The sequence below is a fragment of the Solea senegalensis genome, linkage group LG5 (assembly GCF_019176455.1).
Source record: "Solea senegalensis isolate Sse05_10M linkage group LG5, IFAPA_SoseM_1, whole genome shotgun sequence".
NCBI classification, from domain to species: domain Eukaryota; kingdom Metazoa; phylum Chordata; class Actinopteri; order Pleuronectiformes; family Soleidae; genus Solea; species Solea senegalensis.
The window spans coordinates 25075096-25102707 of NC_058025.1; the positions used below are offsets into that span (position 1 = coordinate 25075096).

Below are 27612 nucleotides of genomic sequence, written 5' to 3' on the forward strand. Positions count from 1 at the left end.
GGCTTTCCAACAATAATGAAATACACCCATTGATATTAGCAAAGGGGAGAAATAATTGAGTTTATAATGTTCATAATCTGTGAAAATCCACCTTTTTTTTTTACTTTTTACTCACCTGCAGTGAAGAATTCGGACATCAGGACCCAGGTCCACAGAGCGTCCAACAGCAACAGTCTTTGGAAGACCAGGACCTCCAGCCCCCTGGAGGGTGAGAAATGATAGAACCATGTGCAGAGGCCCAACCACCCCCAGATGTGTCAGACACCGCACAGACTACCCCACCCAAGTTTAACCACGAGTTGTGCCCTCCCCAAAAAAAAGGAATATGCAGAGGCCTACAGGGGGGAGCAGGAGATGGGCATATGTTGTATATAAGGTGCAGTTGAAACCGCTAAAAGCACAGTTATCCCTAGTGTTTACAGAGACTGGTCCGAAAAAGAGAGAAATATCCAGAAAGCAGCAGTTTTCTGGGTGAAAATGCCTCGTGGACGCCAGAGGTCAGAGGTGAACGATGAGACTGATTTAAAGCGGACGTCGCTACAGTCGGCGTCCTGAAATTGAAGTGGATTATAATTGGATTATTAGTACTGACCTTGGGTAGCAGACGGAAGAGAGACGCAGTCTGACCGTCGTCACCTGCAGATCACAGATCAGATCACAGTCAACTTACCGACCTACAGTTGTGCCTAATTATAACATTCAAGAAAAAGAAATGGTGTGCACCAGTGTTTTTAAAGAAGCCCCGCCCCTTTACACACTCACAATACAGTCAAATAAGTTTACACTGCCCCCTTGTGGTGCTTTGACATCATCACTACAACGCAGCAATAAATAACAGGACTCTTGAGACCATGAATGGCAATAAGCTTTTTATTTAAACATTAAGGCAGTGTCTTTTTTGTTTTTCATCTTTACACTGCTATCCACAAAGCTTGCTGGTGGGCATGTAGAATTTAACCATGTGAATCTTTTTCTGTTTGTTTCTTCTCTTCTTTTTGTAATACCAACCTCGAAGCAAGCCACATAAATATTTACATCTCTTCAGTTTTATATACAGTCCTTGCTATTATACAGTGGGTTATAATAATAATAATAAAAAAAAAAAAAGAAATAATGAAAAAAGAAAAATCATTATGCACAAAAACTGTTGAACAATGTACTGTTGGGTTAATCCCGCCCTCCTACACCCCCCACCCCCACGCCCTTGGACAGTCCAGGGACCACATCAGATATCAACGGTGTCATTTGAAGGTTTGCATGATTAGTTTTTGACTTAGAATGAAGTTAAACGGGCGTAAAAACCATAGAGACACAAACAGAGCGGATATACTTTTTTTTTAAAAAACACCTATTGGTCTGTCATCACTTCAGGGGACACAGCTGGATATGGCTTAGTCTGTTCATCGTCACAATCGTCAATTTTCATCAGTGGATCATTACTAACATGCAGAGACAAATGTAAAAAAAGAATAATAATAATAACAATAATAATAATAATAATAAAGCCTGGCTGCAATTTTTTACTAGAAAAAAAACAATGTGATCTGGCTGATTTCTGCAGGTTTATGTAGGATGAAGGAGGAAGAGGAGGTAGTCATTTAACAGTCATCATGTGTGTGTTGTGACAATCCACTGTAACAAAAAAAAGACTATAGAGGAAAGAGGTGAGTCCGTCTTAACACGACTACGTACGCTCACGGCCTTTGCTCCCGCGTGCAGTCAGGAGACAGAAAACCGCTCCCGGCTGCACAAAGTCACAAATAATCCCGCCTTTAAAATACAAAAAAAATCCAACAAAACAAAAACGGTGTTTGGCTGCATTACAAAAATCTACCGCAACGCTCTCAAACGCCCGTCAACTTCCCATCACCTGTAGGCGCGGTGAAGTGCGGTCTCGTCGTTTCTTGGAAACATCTGACGCAGGCTCGCGTGACGTGTCCCGGTGATGGCGCTCAACTGTTCAAAGCGAAGGCTTTCATGGATTTGGAAGAAAAGAAAAGAAAAGAAAAGAAAAAGGAAATGCAGCACAAAAAGAAAAAGGACGATTCAATTGTTGTTTTTGTTTGTTTTCAAAATTCCCTGCATGAGCAGTATTAACCCTGGTATGGGGGTATGGGGGAAAACTTGTGCGCCGGTTGGTAACTTCAGTACTGTATATGTAAAATAAATGGCACTTAACACTAGGAAATATCTCATAACTGTACAAAATCTGCCTGGATGAGGAGTCGAGGCTCAGGTCCACCTCTAGGCAGTTGAAGGTCAGAGGTCAGACCGTGACACCAGCTCCTAGACGTCGCCGTGGACCGAGGGCTCATAGAAAGATGGCTTTTTTTTTTAAATTTTATTTTGTGTCACCACTGAAATGCGAGCAAACCCCCGCGCGGCACAGAGGAGTTCGAGCAGCTTTAAGGTCGGTCTGCGCCTGCTCCGAGCGGCCGATCCGTCGTTCGCTAAGATGAGATTGTCGCTTCGAGTGCAAGAGCGCTGGAAAACGTCGCTGCCAAGACCAAAATAAACCCGGCAGGTGCTCAAAGATGCCTCCGCGGTGGGAATTCTATGCCGTTCTTAAGTCCTTTTTTTTAATCCTTTTTTCCACCTGCTCCAGGGAAAAACACAGATGCCATTGTGAACAGACTGACGACTAAGTGCTTAATATTCAAAAAACGGTTTCAACAAACACAGACATGATTAATATAAAAACAGTGAGAAAGTGTCACTTGTCTCAGGGCCGTCCCCTCCGGCAAGTCCTCGCTCCCTACGTCCACGTCTGGAGTCACCGGGCCTCGGCTGCTCTCTCCAAGCCTGTGACGACATCAGGGCGCGTTCACCCTCCCGCTTGACAATCGTTGCCCCGCCCCCCCCCACCCGCCCCACCCGTCCCCAAGCAAAAAAGATACATCATTGCAGATAACAGACAGCAAATGACACCATTAAAATGTACTCAAGGTCTCAGCTCACGTTCCAAACACAGGACTGGACTGAATTTTAAACAGGTCAAAGAAAGAAAACAAGGGAGAAAAATTAAAAAAAAGGGGGGGGATTCCTCTCGTCCTCTCACACGCGTGTTTTCTTAGTGGTAGCTAAGTTCACCGTGAAGAAACGTGAGACGGACACGCGTGTGATGAATGTCGTCTCACAAACCGCAGCACCCGCTTCCACACAAACAAGTGTCCGCACATCGGCACGGTGCACCCAGAAGATGCAGGTAGATGTGTCTCTAGTGATAAGGCCAGTGAGTTAAAAAAAAAAGAAAAAGGAAGAGAGACACAGAAAGGTGAGTTGTCCTTTAGAGTCATCCTGGAGTGACACACCTAAGCACAAACACACACACGGTCACACAAGTGTCCCAGCTCGTCGCTGCCTCGTGTGTGAAGAAGTGGACTGATGGAGGAAATGAAGAGTGGAATGGTGAAGGTAGGTTTATCGAACGTGTGTGTGTGTCTGCGTTGACCGGTTCTGTCATCGCCGTCGTCGTCCTCGTCGTGCAGCAGCGGTTTTTGGGTCACTCGCTGTCAGACAGGGTTTCGTACTGAGACATGAGCAGAGGCTTCGGTTCCTCCTCCCAGGAGCGGCCCTGTCCTGGTCCTAACCCTTGTCCCTGGCTCCCCTGCTGGCCGGAGGAGGGAGAGGGAGCGGAGACCGTGCCGCTGGGGAAACGCATTATCAGCGGGTTGCACGGGAAGGGAGTCGGAGCTGAACCTGAAAAGAAAACACACTTAACACCACGTTTTCCCCTCACTGCACCAGAGTCAGTAAATCAGTCGCGTAAAACCTGTGGATGAAGGCCGGTCCTCCCACACGCGGTTGGTGAGGGGAGTTCTCCGGTTGCAGTCTCCCTCAGAGTGGACAGAGGACACAGAGGACGGCCTCTCCCCCCCTGACAGACCTGGTCCTGGGGATTTGGCTTTGCGGCCGTTGGAGCGTCCGCTGCCTTTTGAGGACTTTGCTCCTCCTGTTGTAAACGGATGAGACAAACGTTCAGAGCAAACATACACACCTGACAGTGATCAAGATGAAAGGTCTCACGTTTCTGAACATGCTAACAGAGCTTTTCATAATCAATTAATCTGTCGATTATTTTCTCGATTAATCGTTTGGTCCATAAAATATCAGAAAAGCTTAAGAAATGTTGATCGGTGTTCCAAAAACCTGGAAGTGATGTTTCCAAATGTTTTCCGGAGCAAAGACATGAAGAAAACATTCAAATTTAAGAAGCTTAAACAATCGGAAATCTGGTTTTAATCATGTAAAAAAAACTTCAAACCAATGAATCGATTATCAAAATAGTTTAGTCGATTCATGTTAACTCTTCATAGAAAAACTATGCATGTTGTACCTTGTGAGTAACAGTCCTCAGCAGACATACCGGAGCCCATCAGGTTAGCTGCACTGGTCCGATCGTCAGACTCATCATATTTGCCCATCAAGGCCTTTCTGATAATGGCCTCCAGGCCTATGGAGTTACCCGGGGTCTCTGGAGCAGGGTGGCTGCGGACACTCACGGGTCCTGTAAACGGAGAAGTTGGTGTTTAACAGCTTGGACTGAGAGGGACGGAAGGAAGGAAGGAAGGAAGGAAGGAAGGAAGGAAGGAGAGAGGGCCAGTAAAGAGATTACCTGCAGTTGTGGACGCCGGCATGTTGAAGATCTCTGTTCCGGGTTGACCAGCGTCTGAGGGTATGAACAGAGTTTCTTTTTTTAAAAAATGCTCTTTTTGATTAAATCACACAGCAGAAGCTTCGAGTTGTAGCTCGGACTCACTGAAGTCACTGTCGTTGCCGACCACCGTCATCTTCTTGATCATCTCCTGCTTCTTGGACTTCACGATGGCCGAGGTGCTCTCCGTCAGCTTACTGAAGAACGCTGGAGGCTGGGAGGCGTTGGGAGGGGAACGGGAGCCCACTCTGTGCCGAGGGGAAACGAGCCCGATCAAAAACCATGCACGTGCACAATTTAACACTTCTGAAATGCACACATTCACTTTAAGGTGACCATAATTTGTGCTAAAAGAGCAGCATCACAGACGTAAAATAGCATTATTTAAATATAATGACATTATATTTACACCTGAATTTCAAGCACTCATTAACAAGCTAATGAAATGAAATGAATTCTTTATTGAAATTTAATAAATAGATGTATAATAAAGAGTATAAATTAATAAGTAGAGTACCGGAGTTTACTATTATGACACGGATGAAGTCATCCATGGCAATTGTTCTCCTTTTCTAGCTCAAAATAAACCGCCATGGTTTGATTATGTAAAAAGTTATCAGCAACAAGAGTTAAGAACTAATGGCTGTTAATGGCGACACTGAATTGTTACTATTCACTAAGGCGTACGACTTCCTCCTGGATTTGACGCTCACTTGTCGTTGGGTCAGGACAGTTACTCCTGTGTTTATGGCCCTTTTCCACCGGGGTCCCAGCTCGCCGCGGCACGGTTTAGGTTGGTTTTCCATGACGAAATAGTGCCTACTCAATGTGGGTGGAGTCATCACTGCACGGCTGCATGAAACTGGGTTGTGACTCCGTTTTACATGCAAACAAGTGACTAGTGACCTTACAGCGGCAGGGTCCGTGATGCCGCTCGCGATCAGCAGTCCTGTCGCTAAATACACCAGACTCCTCTGTTAAATATTGAGATTTTAGACGTCTCCCCCGGTAATTTTAAATTAAACCACATTTTTAGGATTGTTAAGTCTTTTTAGCTGATCTACAGTTCGGCATTGTTCGGCTTGATCCTTGTGTCGGACGTTTCTTCCGGTGACGAGTTTGGTTTTTGTGGACGGAAGACTTCATTCTTAAATTCTTGTTTATCCGACCGCTTATACCGATTTATGAAGAAGTTGCAACGTGCTGACTTTGATACCGCTGCACCCGCTCATATTAATAACTGTGCCGTGATGTTTACCCTTGCTCTCCCTGCTCGACTGGGTAAGAGGCCCCTCCCTGGATGTCGGGTTCAGAGCCGGCTCCAGCAGGAGACACTGGTTCAATGCCGTCGTTGGACACACTCACAGGCGATGTCTTGGGCTGAGGAGGAGACCTGAGGAGAACACAGCGGAAGGCAGATGTAGTAGACGGTGCACACTTCTGTTGCTCTTACGTGATCGCGTTTGACAGAAAACTTACTGGTCTCTGCTGCGTTCTCCGCCGAGGCCATCGGCATAGCGCTGCCCTTGGGCCATCTCCTGTGACGTGGGCGGGGGCTGAGAGGCACTGGGTGGACGGGTCAAGTCCAGGACAGGGGAGCCATGGTAGCTCTGCTGCTGCTGGCTCTGCCTGGTGTAGTCTTTAGTTATCACCTCCTGTAACGCGAAGACACGGCCGCGCCATGAAACACGCGTTCAGCTCACCTCAAACGACTTGGGACAGACAACGCAGACGTTTTAAAAATGCGGTTTGTAATGCAGCGGTCGTCTTACACTGATGTGCTGTGCCAGGGTCACCACCCTCTGACTCCCTTTGACGCAGGAGGACGGGGGCTGCTGGCCTGGGGACAGCCTCTCCTCAGACGGAGGACGGTACAGGCTGTGAGGGTCCATCTTCTGTTGAGCTGCGAGTCAAATCCAAGGAGCACACAGACACACACACACACACACAGAAAAATAACATCCACATATGAGTAACATTTAGATTAGTTTTCTAAAAATGAAAATCTGAAGAATTCAGAGATATATTGCAACATTTCTGGTAGCATCTACACACCTACGCTGCAAGAGCAAGCTTCTGTACAAAAACACTATCAGACGGTGCGTGTGTGCGTGTGTGCGTGCGTGTGTGTGTGTGTGTGACAAGCTAACACAAATCTCATAATTATTTATAGTCTCCTCTTTGCATACTGACCTAGTGAGTGAGTTAGCTTTGGCCAGAAACGGTGCTAAAACTGCCTGGTTTTGCATCAGTGGCTCATAAATGAAGCGGCTATTAAAAAGACTTTAAAGTGAAGCCCATCGTTCTATGACAGACACAGCAAAGGCATTAAGCGCTGCCTTCAAGCCAAAGAAAATACAAAGGCCTTTACTGTACACTGTGAATGCAAGTAGTTAGTAGTACAAAAAAAGACTTAACTCAAACCAGACCCGTTCATAAAGGCAATAAATTTATGACATTACTGTTGAACCACTGTGGGACTGGCTTTCAGCTCGCAGGCTCCAGAGACCACGATGACACTATTCCAAGACCGTTTTCCCCCTGTGCGACACATCTCACTAGGTGCTTTCTTACACAACTCTCTCGCAGTATTACAGTATTTATCTCAGCAGAGGATGATGTAAGTTGAGGGCGGGGCAGAATTGACTGTACGGCCTCCCAGAGAGGACAAGTTCCCCATAGGGACAGGATGCTGTGGTTTTCCTTGTCAGCTAGCAACAACAAAAAGACACTGGGTTCATTTCAACAGCCTCTATTTCTCTCTCTGGTCCTGGCTACTAGTTTGTGACTGTACGCCAAAAGCAAGGTGACGACGCTTCATCCGAAAAGCCTGCGATCAAATGGAATTTGCTCGGAGAAGCGCTGTCCCTGCCGAGTGCGGTCCAAACACGTTTGAACGTGAGCATGCAGTCGTTGCTTGCCCTGCGGCCTGAATACAGAAGTGCTACATCATCATTCAACAGGCAGGAAACGACAAAAACAAAATCACATTCCAAATGACGGACAAACCCCCCAGAGTCCTGATTGAGAGAGATTTGTTGACTGTTGCGTGCGTGCGTGTGCGTGTGTGTGTGTGTGTGTGTGTGTGGGGAGAAGAATTTAAATAATAATTAAAAAATAAAATCAGCGTAAATTACAGCGAGCCATAAATAGGAACATGCAGAGATTTGGAGGCCAGAACCTGTAGAACCCCCCTCCCCCGTGGAAGGCTGAAGTTCCCTCCAGTTTGTTTTTTTCCACCTCCCCCTTTTTCAAATCCCTCCTTCTACTTTCACTGGGGTCAGTTTTTGTGGCTGGTAAAAACCCGCAATGATGCGATGCTTTGTAAACAGCTACCCGAAGGAGTGCCTCATATAAGACACGCAGAGGAGAAAAGACTCTGCGCGTGCTTGAATTACAAGCGACCTCCTTTAACCTGGCGTATCTCCTGCTGTGCAACGCAACATATTCTTCTCATGTCCACGAGTTTAAAATAAGCAGCCAAAAAAAGGGAGGGAAGAGGGGTGCTACGTTAAATTCAAGTCACATTATCTATGAAAAAGAAAATTAAAAAAATTCAAATAAGCAGCAAAGGATGTTTTGCCGTAATGTTCCACCAGCTTTATCGATCTTAAATGACACCTTAAAGGACACCTAGGATCTTCTTCATGGAAAAAGTCAAATGTTATCCATCCATATTTTATCAATTAGCTTTCAATCTGCCTCTTTATATTTGATTTCTGTCACTTATGGCCAATTCAGACCGGCAAAAAGCTTTGGTTTTCCAGAGGGCACCCTTGGTGATCTTTAAGTCTGTGAAGAAAAACTAATAAGACTGGGAAAATAAATTACAGCACTGAAAGACAAAAAAAAAATGTAAATGAATTGGGCTGATTTGATAATGCCAACCACCACAGCGTGCAAGAGGCCACAGACTTGACGGGATAAGGTCTAGGTGATGAGGGGGACCCTGGGATCCAGAGCGTCTTACCATCAGTGGCGCTGCTGGCAACAACCGAGCCCGTCTCTGGCATCCCCGTTTCACAAGAAATTTGACGCATTATAATCGCGTTTATGAAGTTGGCCGCAGTCATGGTGGTCTTACCGAGTGCTCGGAGCTCTTGTTCCTGAATGGACATCGGTTTGTTTTGAGTCTTTTCCCTACTAGGTGTGCCGCTTTCTCCGCGGCCAGGTGGGTTATCCGACTGGGGAGGCAGCAGGTGCTGGGGCCGGCTTGAAGCCGTGGTATAGGAACCTGGGTATAATCCCGGACTGGGGCTGGACAGCTTTGGGTCTGATCTAATGGCAGATCCATGCTGGTCTTGCACATGCTTGGTTAGACCTCCGCGGATTTTGCCTCCATCTCGGCTCTGCTCTTTGGCAACACTTGAGTCCATGACAGGTGGGTAGGTCTCAGGGGGAACACCTGTCCTTTGGAGGTGGCCTGGATAACTCTGGTAGCGCGTAGGCCCTGAGGGCATGGACCTGATGCGTCAAACAAAACACACTTAGTAACCATGGTAATAGAAATATCAACCTTTGATGAGGAATTAGGACTAAAAAAAGCACGCCGTTGTCGTCCTTCACCGAACAGAACTTGAGTGCCGTTTACCGTAAAACAGACGAGCCGGAGTGTTCGCTGACAGAGAGACTTTTGCCTCCGGTGTTGTGCAGGACACTCGGTCTCTGCTGCACATTGTCCTGGGTACGAGGAGACACTGGAGAGTGCTGGTGGCTATAAGGTTGGGAAGGAGGTCTCACAGTGCTGCTGCTACCGCCGGTCAAGCTATGCTCTGTACCTGGGAAGCACACAACAGAGGTATTCCATTTAGTAAAAGCATTAGTCTTTCTTAAAAGTACATTGGTGAAATAGTGACTGCAATACACCTGGCCGCCAGATGGGGGCATGCTCCACATTTCCAAGAGACCCGCCCTTTTCCCTGTCGCGCTCCCGGTCCCGGTCCCGCTCTCGTTCCCGGTCCCGGTCTCTTTCCCTCTCCCGGTCCCTCTCGCGTTCTCGTTCGCGATCTCGCTCCCGGTCCCGCTCGCGCTCCCTCTCTCTCTCCCGCTCTCTGTCTCTCTCGCGGTCGCGCTCTCTGTCGCGTTCCCGTTCTCGCTCTGCGCGCTCCGAGGAGGACTGCGTGCCTTGCATCTTGTTGACGTGGGAGGAGCCAACTGCACAAAAGTACAAACAATTTTTTTTTTTTAAATACGCCACAGGTTTTATTTCAAAGAAAGTTTTTTTGCTTGTGTAAACTCAATTGTACCTGGTGAAATTGGGGAGGTGGTGTAAGGCCTGCCAGGGAAAGAGGCGGCTCCCCCGGGGATGAAGTTGATGCGATCCATGGGGGAGCCGGCTGCTCCTGCAGAGGAAGGAACCAGGACAGGTGACAAGTGTGGCACCTGAGAAAGATCGATGATCCCTACAAGGCAGAAGGGAGAGGAGAATAAGATCAACAAACGATACAGTCAATATTGTGGGTAGAGCTGAAACGATTCATCGATTATTAATCGATTACTAAGCTTAAGCTTCTTAAATGTGAATATTTTCTTAATTTCTTTGCTATGGATAACAAATAAATCATTAAAAGTTTATCATTTTGGTTTGTGGACAAAACAAGACATTTGAGAACATCATCATTTCCAGGTTTCAATCAACATTCAACATAAGGTTTTCTGATATTCTGAAAACCAAACGATTAATCGCTTAATCGAGAAAATAATCGGCAGATTGATCGATTATGATAATAATCGTTAATTGCAGCTCTAAAGGTGGTGAAATAATGCAACTACCAACACAATTCACTTTAGATCCGGTTTGAATGATTTCTGCGTTATATTTAGTAGTTGGTTAATGACCGATTACTCAACCTGGTCAAAATGTTAAATGAACGCATCAACGTCTGAGCAACTTAAGTGCATTTTAACTTACTTTGATCAAATTGATGAGAAAAAAACGTTTTACTACAGTTTCTATGCAATATTTTTCTTCTTCTGTTTTATTTTAAATACTAATAAAAACTAAGTTTACACATTTACTCCTTTAGCAACAACTAATTATCTGTAACTACTGGTTAAAGCAGCACAGCAGGTGACGAGCCAGTTTATTTATGTGACGACTGCAAAATTGTGTCTTAGGGAAAAAAAACTACTGACTGATACAACAAAAAGATTCAAGAAGAATATATTAAAAAATATTCACTACTTAATTATCAATATCATTGTCCGTGCATCATTAACACAAGGTAAGGAAGTGTGGTGGTCTCAGATAGTCTTACCACGCGGGGCAGCAGAGTAGGGCAGTTGCAGGGGCTGATCTCGTGGAGTCAGACCCCTGAGAAGGTCCGAGCGCTGGGCAGCCATGGCAGCGGCTGGGGGCCACTGGTGCATCTGCTGGGATGTGATGTAGTCATTGAGCAGCGTCTGGCGGTTCTCCAAGGCGGCGGTGTCGGGAAAGCCGCGGATGAGGTAGGGGTAGGGGTGAGGGTAAGCCGGGTTGGGGGCAAGGTGACGAGGCAAGTAATAGGCCGCTGTGAAGAAAGTAGAGTAGGAAACGTCTGTCTTTCATCTCGTTTTTGTTTGTATTGTGGACGTGGAGAGATTGTGCTTGATTGGCATCTTCCTCCCTGAACTGTTTGGTTTTACCTGTCCAACTGTTTTCAGATCAAGTAAACACCGCAAAAACTACAACGGCGCGATTGTGGCGATTCAGTTGCTGGCAAGATGATTGAATTCAAACAATTACCAGACAGAGAAACTGGTAGTTTGCTGTAAAGTCCCAGATACATTCTGGTTTGACTCAAATTCTGATTGGCCGACTTTGTGCCGTGTTAATTTCATACAGTCTATGGTTAATTTGATTTCATCTGGAGGAATGTACCAAGTGCTAATGGGGGTGTTTTCAGAGCACCCCTGTTTCACAGGTAACAGCGTGTCTTCAGAGAACAACCCCCCTTGTTTTCAGCATTTTGGATTAGCCCAACCCAGTCTGCAGGACCTTCCAGAGCGTATGGAACTTTGCATTTTTATCTTTGAATACAGTTCATACTCTGACTCTGACCTGGGTCAATAGGGATGCCCCGAGGCAGCGCTGCAGGATCAAAGGCGATGGGGATTTGGCGGTACACGTCTGCGGCTCCAAGACCCTGCAGCAGACGCTCGTAAGCCTGTTGGTCGGGAACACCGGGGAGCGGCGATTTGGTGGCACTCATCTCCCTGGGGGTCGGTGTGGCTTTACGCTCCTGAGGCGGATTCTTACTGGAAGCTTGAGTAAAAAAGAGATTCAATAAATAAATAAATAAATGTACTTTTTTATTTGACATGGAATTTGCGTTTCTAGGACATTTCAGTTGACGAGGCAATAGCAAGACCTCATACTTACCATCATGCTGCCTTTGGCTTGCCTCTCTGGACAAAGGGGAGCTACGATGGGAGGGTCCAGGGTAAGCCGTCCGTAAGTTGCTTTTATCGTCGTAACCGACTGGGCTATGATGAGCCTTGCCTCCTTCTGACCCAAGAGTAAGGGGAGAGGAGCGAGCTATAGTGCTCGCCGTACTGACCACCGCGCTGGGTCGCCCCTTCGGTGCTTCCTCATAGCGGCCCCGCTCGGCACGCATCTCCAGGTGGGAGGGCGTGTTATGGTAAGAGCGCGGCGAACTAGCTATGATGGAGAGGACATCGTGACGTTTCCCTGAACCAGCCGACTCCTGCTTCATGGGTGTTCCCTAGAAGAGAAGCGCAACAAGAATGAATCATTGTAATGTATAAGTGCAGAGTGCAAAGGGTTGCATAGTGTCTGCAGCACCTGTGTTATGATGCCGTCTTTAGCAGGCTGCCTGAGCTCCTCCCTGGGAATGAGGTGGATGGAGCGTCCAGGTTCCTTCACAGTGGGCACCATGGCCTCTCTGCCCTTCATTGGGTCAGAGAGAGAACTGGGCCCACGGGGTGGGGAGTTCTCTCTCTTCATCTGCTTGACCTCTCTCCTGAGGTATCCATCCTGAGGGTCCAGATGGCGAGGTATACCTGGAATGTTGAAATTAATATTGTTTTCACAGTTTACGCAGACGGGACAGGACAAACACAAAGAGCCTCATATGTTACTGTGTCTTGGCAAGAGGACGATGAATGTTATCTAACTTTACTGCCGTCAGACCGATAAATGAATAACGACGTGAAAGTACTCATGCGAGTAGAGGAGTTTCGGTTAACAGGCGCAATCTGTTTCTTGAAAGGAAGAAAAGGAAAGAAAAAAAAACCCTGTTGCTATGCAGCTCTAAATGCTGTCTGATATTTTCTCTTTCACATTCAGTTCAGTTATTTAATTTGCAGCGATATCTTTATTCCCACTGTTTCATTTTTTGACGTGCTTTATTATTATTATTATGATATCCCACCTTGTGAGATGGACCCACGGATGTGGTGAGCGTCCTTGTACTGACTGAGGTGAGGACTGTCTCTGTCATGAGGCATGGCTCGACCGATTAAACCTGAGGAGGTGGAGGAGAAGCGACATTCAAGACAAGAATGACGACAGTAGATTCCATCAATAATTAGAGGCGAGTGTGATTAAACGAGGTTCAGAAATGATTAAATTCAGAGTTATTTTACCTTCACAGTTGGCAGCCGACAGAGAATCCCTCATAGGGAGTCCTCTGGAGATGCCTCCCTCTATAGCATCATAAGGACGTTTCAGGCCCATGATTTCCCCGGGCTGCCCAGGGCCCCGGCCTTCATCTTTAGGAGTCTGAGATGCACTGCCTACAAATGACAAAAGACCAAATTACTATAGTTAGTCGAACGCCTTCTCTCAAATTTGCAGTTCTCTCAGTGGAAACCATTCAAATGCGATGTGTTTGGCCCGATCTTGCGTAAAACCAAAGTGCTAGTTAGCCATTAAGTACTCACGGTCATATGTGAGAATGTGTCCGCTGATGCCCTCGTAGACCACATGGCCTTTAGACATTGCCTCATCTCGCTCCCTCTCGGCTCGGTTGACACTGTCCTCTGTGATCAGGCGGCTTATACCCTTATAAAGCACATCGCCCGGCGTCCCCTGTAATGACCAGAGGAGACATGTTGAGACACATCTGATTGTGACTTTTATGAGCCTAATTGTGGTGGTGGACCCACAGGGGACTGGCCTTGACTACCAGCTTTCACTAGCACCTTCACATGCTAGTCATCAGGTGATGTAACAGCTCCTGCTGCATTATAACTTACTGCATTAGCTCTACATCACAGAAAATAATGGGGAAACCTATATGTAGTTTCATAATAACACACATCTACAGCAGCTTTAAGTGTGACCTACTCTTACATTTGAAAAACAGCTCTCTTGACCGGAGTGGGACCATAATTACTGGTAAAAACCTGTGTCTGTCTCACTATTTATGGGGGTCTGAGACCAAATTGCAGTCTCACTATTCCAATCCAGACTTTCATAAAACAACCAGGCTGGTGGTGCCCTGAGACTTTTGCACAGTACTGGAGTTATTAAGAGAACTATACACCAGACTGCATTATATTGCTTATAAAGGAACGGGCCGTAATCCATCAAAGCAACAGACGCAGTATTGTGTGTGTGTGTGTGTGTGTGTTGAATTTAAAGCTGCAACAACTGATTATTTTCAGAAGCGATAAATCTGTCGACTATTTCTCGATTAATCGTTTGGTCCATAAAATATCAGAAAACCTTGAAAAAAAAGTCGATCGGTGTTCCTCAAACCTGGAAATGATGACGTTCTCAAATGTCTTGTTTTGTCCACAAACCAAACTGATTTACTTTTTATGATTTCTGTGTTGTCCAGAGCAAAGAAATGAAGAAAATACTCACATTTAAGAAGCTTAAACAATCAGAAATCTTGTTTTAATCATGAAAAAAGCTTCAAACCGATTAATCGATTATCAAAATAGTTGTCGGTGAATTTAGTAACCGATTAATAAGCGATTAATCGTTTCAGGTCTAGCTGAATTAGCTGTAAATGGAGCAACAATGTGCTGTAATGCATATCAAATATTGTGCTGCGTTCAGAACGAGCATTGCGTTCCTTGAACTGTTTTTGCCTCAGAGAGACAGTTTGTTACATCACTGACAGATAACAGGGATTTAAATAAACGGAATCAGATATACACAAACACCGCTTTGAAAAAGAAAGAGTTTTACTCCCTAGAGACGAGGAGGTGCTTGACAACAGCCGACGATAACGGGCAGCTTTGTTGAAGCTGTGTCACATGACTCATGCCCTGAATATGAATCATATTTCTACACGGCACGGCGGAGGAACGAGAGCAACGCAGATGGACGAGAAGGGGACGGGAGTAAAAGCATGAGATCACATCTCAATCTGTTCACCGCCGCTTTTCCAAGAAGACGCCGCTGAAGGTCAGGGAGCAGAAAATTTGGGTCCGCTGTAATGAGTGGAGGTTTCCATTTACAGGATCGGATAACACTGACTGAGGCGGTCTGAAGAAAGAGGATGCTAACACACGTAACTATTAATCCAGCCAATAAACTGGACCTTTTCTTAGTAAATACACATATCTCCAAGGGACCTACAACCTCTTCGATGCTATTTTCTCTGTCAGCTGGGTTGTGATATTACAATGGGAACACGGATGACTAGGTTTAGCCAGAGAATAAATAAATAAGAGCAGGAACAGACACAGTACAGTGTGTGCCTGTTGCTTGGGTGACAGGAGCCACTCAGAGCCGTGGTTATGTCACAGCAATAGGGGAATCCAGCAGCCACAGCACTTGGCAGTGCCTCATGACCTCTTAACAGCTTTTCAGCTCTCTGTTTCATCACAAGCACACAAATCAAAGCTGAGTCACACAAGGGCTGTGAAGTTGGACGACGGGTGGCTTTGATAGGTGTGGACAGGTGCCAAACAACAACAGAGATAGGAGCTCAACTGTTATTCACCATCAGAAAAGAGGGGGCCAATTAAAAATAATGAGCGCGTCTATGCTGTGAACTGGTACGATCGAGAATGCTAACACTGTTTAGCAGAGTGCCGGTTTCAGTTCACCATTTATATCGTCCGTCTCTGGACATAAATGAAATAAGAGCGCTGGCCGCCCCGAGAGAAAACACCGGACCAGATCTCTCCTAAACTTGCATAACAACTCATTTACGACGCTTAATTTTTTCAAACCAATTTCTTTAATGCATTTCAGATGTTGTCCGGCGATTCTCTAAAGAAAGGGGAAGAGGACTGGCTGCCAGTTATCTGTCGTAACGCACGATTCGAACTTGAACACTGTCAGCAGAATATGCTTCACGCACTCGCATTAGGGCGACCGCACCCAGTGCAGCGATAACAAACTGCACATATGGGAGATTGTGTTACAGTGAGAGTAAAAACAAAGCAGAAGGGGATTATCTTTAGATAACGGCAGGTTTCCATTATCTACTTTGTTATTAAGAGCACTGAGTGAGAGAGTGAAAGAGAGAGAGGGAGAGCTGGATTTCCCAAATTCTGGACAGCACCATTAAGGGACAAAAGATCTTGACTTTGCTACTCAGAGCTCACCTGAGTGATGGAGCCTCCTCGGTAGGAGATCGCGGAATCGGGATGCATTCTGGACCCTGGGATGCCCTTAGTGATACTGCCGCCCTGAACAGCTGGAATAGAAGCAACATGTTTGGTCACTATGAGCCTAAGTGTAAGGCATTATTAAAAAAAGTAGTACAGTAGTAAAAGTTAAATTTCTTTCTACTTGTCCATTTGTTATTGGAGCATACAACTTTTGGGAGTAATGTGGATGAAGGTCTGCAAAAATGTCCCCAAAATCAGGCGAGGCTGTATCACGCATATCAAATTTCAGTCTCATAAACCTATACGATTTCAATTTTCACACACTCAAGCGAGAAAGTGTTGAGGCGGCACAGAAAGTAATTACAGCTTTGATTTTCCTCACGTCTACTGTATGTGTTACACACGTTCATTTGGGCACTTCCTCCCAATCTTCAAAGCTCTGGGAAATTAGATGAGCTTCACTGAACTCCTACCGAGTCCCCATGAGACGAGTAATAATCACAAATGTGCTTTTAGGGTGCATTCACAACGGCCCTTCCACGTCAAATCCAAGTTTGTTTGCTCGGAAAGTCCGGACCAAAGACATAGGTCTAAAAACATAGGTCTTACAGGGAGCGGGACTACAACGCAGGGCATTGTGGGTAAACACAACCGAAACATACGTGTCGAACGATAGCTGTCAGAAATGTCTGAGCCCCAGAAGTTAACCAACAGATGGGCAAGTTTTCCTGTTCATTGTTGTCTTGTCATATCCTTCTATGCACCGAGGAGGGGAATCGGTTATTCAAAAGGTTGGGTTCATTTCACTGAAGTGCGAAAAAGTGTGAAAGCAAACTCGGACCCGGCTGAATGTTCCAACCCCCAATTGTGCCGAGTCTAGCGGACTGTTAGGTGTGAAAACGTCCTCAGAGACTTGTCTGGAGGTCAGTCCAGTGTTGTCCTTGCTGTGTCTTTCGGGCTGTTATTGAAGTATGCGTGGTGACTCAATGAGTTAAAAAATAAATAATAAATCAAATCTGTGGGGCACACACCTCGTCCTGGAGCACTGTCGTGAGGTGTTCCCTGGGTGGACAGGTTATCAGCCTGAGAGGACGAGCTACGAGGGGACAACTGCTCCTGTTTCACCACAGGGTAAGGACCTGCTGCACAGGATTGACAAAGACGATATTGAAACGGACAGATCTAAAATGACGCAACACATCTGACCTACTTAAATTGGGATGGATGCTTTTTACTCACCCATTTTCCTCTGATCCATCCAAGACAACCCTATTTGTGTGGGGGGCATCTTCCCATGGTCCAACCCATGAGCTGGGCTGTGCAACTGGACTGGAGTGCCCTATAGAAACAAACTCAGTGTGTAAGTTATGCAAGAGTATATATTTAAGTCCTAATCCAAGGGTGACTCATTTTTGTTCAGGGGCCACATACAGCACAATTTGATCTCAAGTGGGCCGGACCCGTAAAAATAGCAAAATAATAGCATAATAACCTATGAACAACAAGAACTTGCTTTTTTTCCTCCTTTGTTTTACATTTAATGAAGGATATTTTTACAAAACATGAAGTTTCTTGAGAAATAGAAGTGCAATTTCAAAAATATCGTGCCTAAATGTGCTATTTACACATCACACTGGCTCTATAAAGGCACAAACATTTAGTCACAGGTATCTGGAAGAGATTTAGATTGTAATCGTAGTGTGAAATGTTAACAAATTCATCCTGTGGGCCGGATTGGACCCTCTGGCGGGCCAGTTCTGGCCCCCGGGCCGCATGTTTGACACCCCTGTCCTAATCTATCATTTTATGATGTTCCCAAAGAAAGCCCTAGTTTTCATTAATGTGGTGTAATACCTGCGTGATGGAGCCCCCTGGCTTGGTGGAGGAAATGAGAGGTGGTGGCTCGGGCATGGTCAGGGGTCTCACCGCAGCGAGTCTACCACCGTCCTGTGCCAGACCAGGCAGTGAACTGTGGCCTGCTTGCTGGAACGCTGGAAGGCAGGAAACATTGGAAGGTAAAGGCAGATATTTGCATTTTTTGTATCCAGATTCAGAGTTTTTTTTCAAAGTCCAGAAAGGTATGGACATTAAAAACAATATAGAAATTAAAATTCAGACGTCTCAATAACTAAAACTCACAATTGAAGTGGAGCAAGTGCTGGTCATGACTGATCTTTGCCATGTCTCGTGGGGACATTGGGTATGGTGAGAGAACGGGGCGACCCAGGTTAGAGGTCCTTAGGTCATCTGGGCCCAGTGCCTGCTTCTTGGCCTCACTATGTGGAGACAAAGCTCTGGACTTTTCTGAAACAGAGACGAAGACAAGTCAGGATCACGACGCAGTAACTAAACTGGACCTACACTAATACAAGAAACGGTCCATTAGCCACTGCTAGATCCCTGTTGTCAACACCATGACTATGACCCCCGTCATAGTCATGGGCACACAGAATCCCTCATGACACCTTCCAACCAAGATGACACATCACTAGATTAATTTGTTAACACACAATGACCCATTGGTAATAATTTGCACACAAAGTAACATCCAACTGAGGAGGTGATTGTACTATAATGAGCTTAAGATGTAATGAGAAAGAAATGGGGGGAGAATGCAAGGGGTAAACCTACTTAATCCCTGCAGGAGGGTCAGTAACCACATCTCGTTGCCTTCCAGGTCTGAAGGGACACAAACACACCACAGATCATCGCATCCTCACGGAACCTCTCTCTCTCTCTCTTACCCACAAAAATGCACTTATTGCATGAATATTTTTGCTTACAAGCAGAGAAATGCTTTTCCATTTTTTTAGTTTTTTTTTAAATGTCATTAAAAAGCTGCTGCTGTACTTTTAAGTTCACAGCGAGTGGACTGAGATATAAAAGAGCTGCCTTTGTTTAGACTGTTCCTAAAACTCGTACACTGTGCTCTCAGAGGTTCAAGTGCCGCACGCTCACAGTAAAGGCACAGAACTAGACTGTATTCCCTTCTGGGTCAGTAGCAATACCAGATCATTTATCAGTTCCCTCTTCACGACTGTCCTAGAAACCCTTGAATACCCTAAACACTAGAGAGCACAGACTCAAGGTTGGAGCATATAGCAAGGACCAACTAAGTGTAACTAGATCAGATGCAGCTTTTTCTTTTGATTGTTTCATTAGTCCTCATTTATAGCACTAATCTGGTTTCCAGGAATCCATCCTTCGTATTTTACAATTTCAGAAAAGTGCCGTGTGATACGAACATAGACCCTGCTGTAGAGTGACACTCTAGGTTCATACAGACAGAAAATAATGGGATGGAAAAACTGCTCAACAGGGAGAGTAGTATGGAGCAAATGTTGGAATTTGTGAGAGACGTTCATATGCAGGCAAGGTTTATCGACAGTAAAAGTAGATTTCTTCAACGGTGGCGGGGCTCATACCATCCTTGTCACTGGAGGGGCTACGTGGACGAACACGAGGGCTGCTGCTGTGAAGAGCTTCCACGTCTCTTTCCATCTGCGGATTGTAAGGCTGCGGTTTGCCTGGCTGGCCTGAAAGTTGCTGCTGCTGCTGATGCTGCTGCTGCTGCTGCTGCTGCTGCTGATGATGATGATGCTGCTGCTGCTGCTGCTGATGCTGGTGCTGTTTGACCTCCTGGGAGGATTCCCCATGAGCCATGGTGATCTGTTGCTGGTACAATGCCAAGGCGTGTGGGGGCAGCACTGCCTTGCCACCTCCACTCCGCTGATTGCCCTGCATGGAGGCCTCTGGCATCTACACCACAAGAAGATGAGAGGCAATGTGAGCACACAACACGGGTCCAGTCTTACCTAGCATTTGACATATGGTCAACCACATACAGCATCTGACAAACACAACAGCTCAACACATCTCTTCTTTCATGGTAGCTAAAGTTTCCCTACGTCTGGCATCTAATTTCTTCTCTGCAAGGCTATCTATCCCATCAACGTCCATCTGGCTGGCTTATCTTATACAAACATGACGAGTTCACCTGTTACACTGTTTTCTCTGAGACAAGGATGCCACTCACACCTGTGTATGTGTGTGTGTGTACGTGTTTTTTTAAATCACAAATCAATGCCTGGGTCAACGACGTCTTCCAAGCCTGGGATCAACCACAGAGAGCGGCATTGCAACAGGAGTGGCCGTTGCCAAAACACCTCGGAAAAGCCAGGAGGCGGGGGGGGAGTGTGTCTTGTACACCCGTGGAGATGGGATGTGTGCACAAGTGGGCAATCGATTTAATAAGATCGTTTAATTTGACTGGCTGCTTTGGCCAAGTGTAAACTAGAGATGGAGTGGAACGCTATGGTACATGTTTCTTTTTACATTTCCATTAGGAAGAGTACCAAAATAGCCCAAAAAAATTGTACCGTACTGTATCAAAACGAACCGTACCCTGATGAAAATACAGCACTAATGAAAGCAATCAGTAATCTGTAATTAATTCAAAGATATACATGAAAAACCTAAAATGCATTCAATGGCCCAACTTTTAATTCTATTAATCCGTTTTGCTGTAATATATTTGTTTATACATTCGAGTCGAGTCTAACTGTGCCAAAGTAAAAACTATTAAATGATCTGAAAGGATTCACATTGTTTTGTATCCATGTGGCACGGGTGTGTACTGCGACTCCGTGCCTTAGGTTAAAAAGTTGAAAAGATTTTTAATTCTGTGTGATGAAGAGTTGAAAAACCCGCTGGAAGCATGTGTCATGAGCACACAAACAAAAAAACGGTGGGGCAGGTGCCGTACAATAAAGAAACCCAAGGTTCTGCCGCGACACGTCGTCGTGTGATCGGCTTTTCGCTAAACTGGTGCGCGATGCCTAAAAAAAAAAACAAAAAACAACTTATCGCTCACCATAGGAGGGATCGCTGCAGCCCTCTGTTTGAGCTGCTTCAGGTCCAAGGGCTTCTGCATCGGGGAGGATATGACGCCGTCATGAGTGTAGTTCAGCAGGCTTGGCCGTGGAGAAGTCATTCTACACATACACAGGCACAGATGAGTTAGTGGGAGTCCCACGGGATCCTAAATCCAACAATTCACTAGCAATAATTCACAGATTAAGATAAAACAAAAAAACACTTCAGAGACTAAATGTTTTTTTGACTGTATTTCCCTCCCACATTGCAATTCACCAATTTCCCAAGAGACACAGCACAAATCCTTAGGGTAAAGCAAACAATACATGTTTAATGCTGTGTGTGTGCGCATGTGTGTGTGTGTGTGTGTGAGAGAGAGATACAGGATGTGTGTTGACAGTGTGATGCTGTGGAAAAAAAAAAAAAAGTAAAAAATCCATATCCATGTCTCACATATCTGCTGAAAGCACACACCATTCTCTGAATCACAGACACACACTTTGATCCGTAACAGCACAAAAGTGTGTAGTGTGTACACTTCTGTGTGTGCAAACACATACACACTTGCTCCCTTTTGTTTGCTTTGGCAGGGAGGGAAGCGTTTCCCTCAGCTCTGCCAGTACATGCAGTCTGCTGTCATGGAAAAAATTGAACAAATACCGTGCAAACAAAACTAATCACTCCTCCCACGCACTTTGACACCCATCTCTTGTAGCCTCATTCACAGACACACATGAATTACATTATATATATATATATATATACTACGTGTGTTACTCACACACACGCGGTAAATTTATATTCTCATTCAAACAAAATGAAAATAAACCGTCTGACTGACTGACAGAAAAGAGCAACCTGTGGTGAACACATAAGTGGCTTGCCAAATATGGCTTCGATGATGTACAGTGTAGCTAGGCAACTAACACCACTTGAAAACCCTTGTTGCTATTGTAGACCACAGAAGTAGGACACCTAGAAAACCGCTGCTCAAAAACCAGAAGACCTCTGACACTAATAATCTCAGTCCGACCTAAATATTTCACTGATAGAAAACAAACCGGAAAGAGATTGTCGATGAAATCTATACAAAATGAATAGGAAATAAATACCTGCTCTTATCGGTGGTGTCCGTTTCCTCGACTTCATCAGCACTGCAAGTGGCACTTGAGTCACTGTCACCATGGGAGCCTGTTTTGGCCCCATGCTCCTTCTTGGAACTCTTCGTGGAGCTTTTGACTTCCTCCGTTTCTGCAGCGGGAGGCTTTTTATCTGCAGCATCACTAGGTGGTGCTGGCTGAAACAGCTCTTTGCTGGGCTCCCCCGTCTCAGTCTTTATCTCCTGCTTGATAGCCGAGTCTGTATCTTCTTTGATTGGAGGTTTCGCATCCCCCGCCTGGCCCGTGTCCGACCCGGCGGCGGCCTCCTTGTCTCCGCCATTGGAACTGGCCTTCGCCTTGCTCGAGCCCTCCTCTTTCACCTTGCTGTCCTCGGATGAGTGCGGTGAAGGCAAGCTCTCCGTGTCAGAGCTGTTGTTTGCTACGCCTGGCAAGGACAGAGGATAGAGAGAAACACAGATTAGAAACAAAGACCGGGATTAAAATGTGATATCCGTGTAATATTGACTCCAACTTTTTCCCCCTTCCATCAACAGGTTTCACGGTTACACGACAGCCCACTTATCCCTGAGCTCAGTCACAGGTTCTACCTCAACAAAGTATTAACTTCTGTTTCACTAATACTAAGAGTATTAATGTAATCAGGTATGCAGTGTTGAGATTGTTGTTTGCAGTGATATCACATTTGAGTGAATTATAAAACAGTCCAGAACACCACCACTGGCTCCAAACTTAATAATAAACCTATAATTAAAATAATGCTTTTTGACCAAAAACTACTCATCTTTAATGGTTATTTATAATAATTGATGTATGGTTTATTTAATGGGACAAAGAAAGTATGCATAAACAAACTGAAAAAAAAAAATATTCAACACAAGAAGTAGTGTTAAATAGTACAGATGCACAACTTCTCTAAAATGAAGTCACATTTTTACTACTTTTTTTTTGTAACAACAATAAAAAAAACATTAATTCAAATCAGTCAATCAAGATCAACAAAGATAAAGTCACCAGATGATTGATGCCAGTCAAACAAAACATTATATTATTTTATGGTATTTATTTGTGTGTGTGTACCTTCTCCATCTTCAGGGGCCTCCTCTTCGTTGCCACTGGCTCCTGAACCCTCCATCTCCTCCTCCTCTGCAGCATATGGGGCACTAGCCCCCTCATTCTGCGGGGCCTTGCCCCGGCGGCGGGCTTTTCTCTCCTTTTCCTGGGTCAACACATACATGGCACTAAATTAAAACACAGCCCACAGATCTGGGGAGGAAACAGCTTGGTGCACAAAATACTGGAGTTGTTCGGGGAGGAGATATGACTCAGGAATTTTCCTTTACCGATTTCATTTTATGCTGCTGCAGAATCTCGTCCAGTTTCTGCCTCTTCTTATAGTTGAAGTAGAAGTTCTTGCACTGTGACACGGTTTTTGATCCCACCATCTTGGCGATGGCGGACCAATTCCTACCATACTGGAGAAGGCCTGGATTAAACAGATGGACAGGCGGAGGGATTAGCAAAAGGCACTGAACAAAGAGAGTCAGACAAAGATGACACGTAGGCCTTGCGTGACTACATCTCTGCTCCACTTCTAATTAATTCAAAAAGTGCAAGACTCTTAACAAACACCTATCTGTGATTCATCGATTTCCATACACATCTATCTCTCTTAACGGCTTTCAAAACCACCACACAGACTCAGAGAGTAAGCACGAGGGGAATCGGGTGTGGTGGCTGACCGGTCAGTCGTACCAATGACATCACTAACACCCCGACTACCCCCGACATAAAAGTCACTGACTTTTATGCGACCCAGTTTCCAAAAAAGCCTGGTTAACACAAGAGTCTACAGGCACCCTACTGGGCCAAAGCTCCGATAGATCAACCTGTCGCACACGGAAAATCATTTAGCGTGTGTGCGCTACAAGACGAGAAAGGAGAGTATGTTAAGTGCGAGTCGCAAAGACTTGTGGTGTAGAGTTTGCTCCAGTGCCCCCCTTCAGCAGCTAAAGGCAGCTCATTAACAGTGTGTGCTGTAAGAGGCTTAAGCTTACACCACCCACTAGTTTCCTGCGCCAGCCTGACAGGTCCTGGCAGCGACACAAAAGGGGCTGGGTGTCTGTGTGTGTGTGTGTGTGTGTGTTTGAAGGAGATGGACGGCGGGCAAAGAGCCAACAACTCCCGGGATAACCTTGTACACGGGTTCAGAGGTTTCTGCATCTCATCGCGCCATGGTGGCAGTAGGACACAACCACAGCTACGAGCCAAGGGAGAGGAAAGGACAGCCATTTTCAGCCCCATTATTTCAAGGGTCAAATTAATCAGAGAGATTGTCTGTGGCACCAATGCTTTATTAAATAATCCCCAGTAATAAGTAATGGCTGCAATAAAATCTGATCTACTGGCTTTTGCAAGTTCAATTTCAAGGATCTCATTCAAGGGGAATTAATTTGTAAACAGCATATGAAGAATTTAGTATAAACATGCCACCAAAAATATAGTTAAAAATATCTTATCCCAACATAAGATCCAACTTACTCATACCTAGAGAAGCCACGCACCGCCGAGCAAATGAGAGAATATTGAGGATATTCACGGTCACGCAGAGGATTTATTTATGCCAGTATAAAAAGAAGCACCATAACAAGCAAAGGTGATCTTCACGTCTGAGCTGCTGGACTCTAAAAGCTGCGGTACACCTACAACCTGTCAAGTTTAAAATGGAGAGAGAGTTCTCGGCTGAAATATTCATAAATGCCACTAAAGGCCTCACGAGGGAAGCTTCTCCAAGAAATAGAAGAACATTTCCACCTGGCTCTCACATTCATGCAAGACATAGACATTTACCTTAGGGCAAAAACATCGTCAAAAGTGATTTATAGAGAATCAAAGGTCACTTTGTTGTGACCTCTAGCTATATCCAGTTTACTCCAATGTAAGCACATTCTTAAAGCAAAATCCCAAGCAGCCCTGCTCGAATCGGGGCCTTAGTTGCTGGAGCAACACACATGGAATGAGCATCCAATCAAAATCAGCAATACTGAAGCAGGTGGTGTCCTCACATCCAATCAGGACACTGTATTTATATTAGCTCCTCCCAGATAAGGTCCAATCCGCACCTGGTGCAGCCAGAAAGTGGTTGTTCCTGTCTGTCACATGCCTGTCACTCCGGCCGTCGTCGCGTGGCCTTGCTGTAGATAACACTATCAGAAAGTCTGATCTCTGGAGGGCCAGCAGGGAAGCTCTTTGGGGCTGGGCCTTCCGATCCAGAGCAGAGGAGATGAAAACAGCTCAGTCTCTGTGCTCTTCCTGCCAGCTGGCTTGATACTTGAGCCGGTGTCAGGTTGACTTGTTCCAAAAGGCACATGCTCCTGGCCTCTCCCCTCCTTTTCCTCTCACTTTGTCCTCCCTGCGCTTCGGCGAGTCCTGGTCTGTTCTTCTCTGCCGTGTCTCTCCCCAATGGCGGTCGTCTGGGAAGACTTCCACAGGAAAGTGGGACTGTGGGGCGGTGCTATGTACTCAGCCTTTCTCTCCCCTCATCTGATCTCTCCTCTATCTCTCTCTTTTTTTCTCCCTCCCTCTCCGTCGGTCTGTCCCTCCCCCTTCCTCCCTCTGCCAGCAGGCACAGCGGCATGCACACACACACACACACACACACACACACACACACACAAACGCATGAGTGAGTATACACTCTCTTGAACCTTCTCTCTCTGTCTCTCTTGTTAATACTAAAGCACACAGGCACAAACACAGACTAAGGCAGTCCAAGAGTAAACAGAGCGAGTGGAGAGATAGAGAGATAGAAAGAGAGCACAGCCACTGAGCTACAGAGGAATGGCGAAAGAGAAAGGATACAGAAGTGGAGAGTAAGCAAAGTGGGGGGAGGGAGTTGATGTTGATAGCATGAGAAAGCATAAAGGCTTTCACATTTTTCCTGACTGACCTGCTTTTCATCTTGAATGTGACCTCTCACCAGTCTATAACAGCACAGAGTGATGGGGGGAGAGAAAGTGAGTGAGGGAAAGAGGCGCTTGCCAAATCTTCCACAGCCACTGCCAATCTGGGCTGTTGCCATCTCCCGTCCAAGAGAGACAAACAGAAACGAAAGGCAGAGATAGAGCAACAGCGGAGAAGAAAGAGAGAAAGATAATACAGTATTCTCTCCTTACAGCTCCTTTAAATGGGTTCCTCCAACGGGCAGAGCAGGGGCCATTATCCAGCTGCCTGCCTGCCTGCAAAGCCTGCCAGATTAGTGCACTTACATAAACGCCAACCAAGAAGGGCGCACATGCGAACACACACACACACACACGCACACGCACACACAGATCAAACCAAGCGCATACAGACAACACAACCACCGCTACACACCAGGGTTTAAGAAAAAAAAAAAAAGGCTTTACAAAGGCACCAAGTGACCAACCGAGTGTCATCCGTAAAGGTATCACTGGCTGGTGCTGCCACGCTGGAATGCTATTGTCCAGCCAGGCACTACGAATGACATTATTCAGATCCATTTATTTAAAGGGGGATAAACACATTAGCTAACATTAGATACAGTACCTAAAGCCTCTTTAGAGCATATAGATGCCAAGCATGTGATGCATGTGTATGTACGTGATGCCGAGGGGACGGAGTTCTCAGCGGGGGGAATCCCTCTGAGCAGGTGTGCGCGCGCGGTGGTTTGAACCAACGAGAAACGCCAAGAACGGCTCCTCCACTTTCGGGCCACGATACTGTCGCAAAGGTTGTGTGGCTGGGGTTAAATAAGCGCTTCATAGAAAACCCTGCTCCCATCAAGCTGCCAGGCTAATCCTCTAGGATGGAGCCCCCGCCACTAATCCCACTGCAGGAGAATGAAACTGAAGACATTAACCAGAATTACGACACTGGACCATGTTTGAACCCGGCCCATGCCAAATATCGCAAGATTGCAGGAAACACTCCGCACACAGGATCATATCATATCATATCATATAGCGCGAGACAGATACGGCAACTTTTACGACGCCAAACTGGCTCTGCTATCGCATTCGTGGCTGCCCATCGCTGCTTGCAAAAAGGCACTTGATTCCCTGCTGATTACAAGGAAGGACAGGTTAAATAAGTCAGAAGCAGAAGTGAGAGTCACGCAGAGCATGATGACACATCATGTACGAACAGCCACAGAGCAGCCCCACTGAAGTTAGATTGTTTTGAGTAATGTGTGCAGAGAGCAAGACTGCAGCCTGTGCCAAGTCACCTAAGACCTGGTTAAAAAAAAAACATTGACAAGTGAAAAGAGGAAACGATATTTATAATACAACATAACCACCAACAGCAGCCATCACCTCTTCTTTTTTCTTTTTTTTTTTTAAATACGCACATCTGTACCTAGACATATGAGAGCCACGGTATCGGTTTGCCACAACAGATACGTGGGGCATCCCAATCCAATGAGTA

At 45.7% G+C, this 27612-nt stretch overlaps 1 protein-coding gene across 10 annotated transcripts in view; it reads right to left on the bottom strand.

The window, feature by feature from the left end:
- Positions 1 to 873: 873 nt before the first annotated feature.
- Positions 874 to 27612, bottom strand: part of ncor2 (nuclear receptor corepressor 2) — a 79665-nt gene continuing 52926 nt past the window's right edge. Inside the window, exons 18-47 of one of the 10 annotated variants that reach the window (XM_044026159.1) lie at positions 23508 to 23650; positions 23245 to 23383; positions 22159 to 22591; positions 21045 to 21165; positions 19597 to 19930; positions 18803 to 18850; positions 18311 to 18475; positions 18026 to 18162; positions 17411 to 17510; positions 17203 to 17310; positions 16166 to 16257; positions 13538 to 13685; positions 13241 to 13390; positions 13027 to 13119; positions 12438 to 12655; positions 12015 to 12357; positions 11694 to 11897; positions 10912 to 11163; positions 9901 to 10056; positions 9521 to 9808; positions 9246 to 9432; positions 8739 to 9118; positions 6427 to 6557; positions 6134 to 6309; positions 5913 to 6047; positions 4760 to 4902; positions 4616 to 4669; positions 4337 to 4507; positions 3773 to 3952; positions 874 to 3699 (exon numbers count right to left, since the gene is read on the bottom strand). In XM_044026159.1, the coding sequence (XP_043882094.1) occupies positions 3503 to 3699; positions 3773 to 3952; positions 4337 to 4507; positions 4616 to 4669; positions 4760 to 4902; positions 5913 to 6047; positions 6134 to 6309; positions 6427 to 6557; positions 8739 to 9118; positions 9246 to 9432; positions 9521 to 9808; positions 9901 to 10056; positions 10912 to 11163; positions 11694 to 11897; positions 12015 to 12357; positions 12438 to 12655; positions 13027 to 13119; positions 13241 to 13390; positions 13538 to 13685; positions 16166 to 16257; positions 17203 to 17310; positions 17411 to 17510; positions 18026 to 18162; positions 18311 to 18475; positions 18803 to 18850; positions 19597 to 19930; positions 21045 to 21165; positions 22159 to 22591; positions 23245 to 23383; positions 23508 to 23650 (5426 nt within the window). In that variant the 3' untranslated portion in view covers positions 874 to 3502. Of the gene's footprint in view, positions 3700 to 3772; positions 3953 to 4336; positions 4508 to 4615; positions 4670 to 4759; positions 4903 to 5912; positions 6048 to 6133; positions 6310 to 6426; positions 6558 to 8624; positions 9119 to 9245; positions 9433 to 9520; positions 9809 to 9900; positions 10057 to 10911; positions 11164 to 11693; positions 11898 to 12014; positions 12358 to 12437; positions 12656 to 13026; positions 13120 to 13240; positions 13391 to 13537; positions 13686 to 16165; positions 16258 to 17202; positions 17314 to 17410; positions 17511 to 18025; positions 18163 to 18310; positions 18476 to 18802; positions 18851 to 19596; positions 19931 to 21044; positions 21166 to 22158; positions 22592 to 23244; positions 23390 to 23507; positions 23651 to 27612 lie in introns of all 10 variants that reach the window. The other 9 variants (XM_044026156.1, XM_044026152.1, XM_044026151.1 and 6 more) reach the window with 9 other exon arrangements.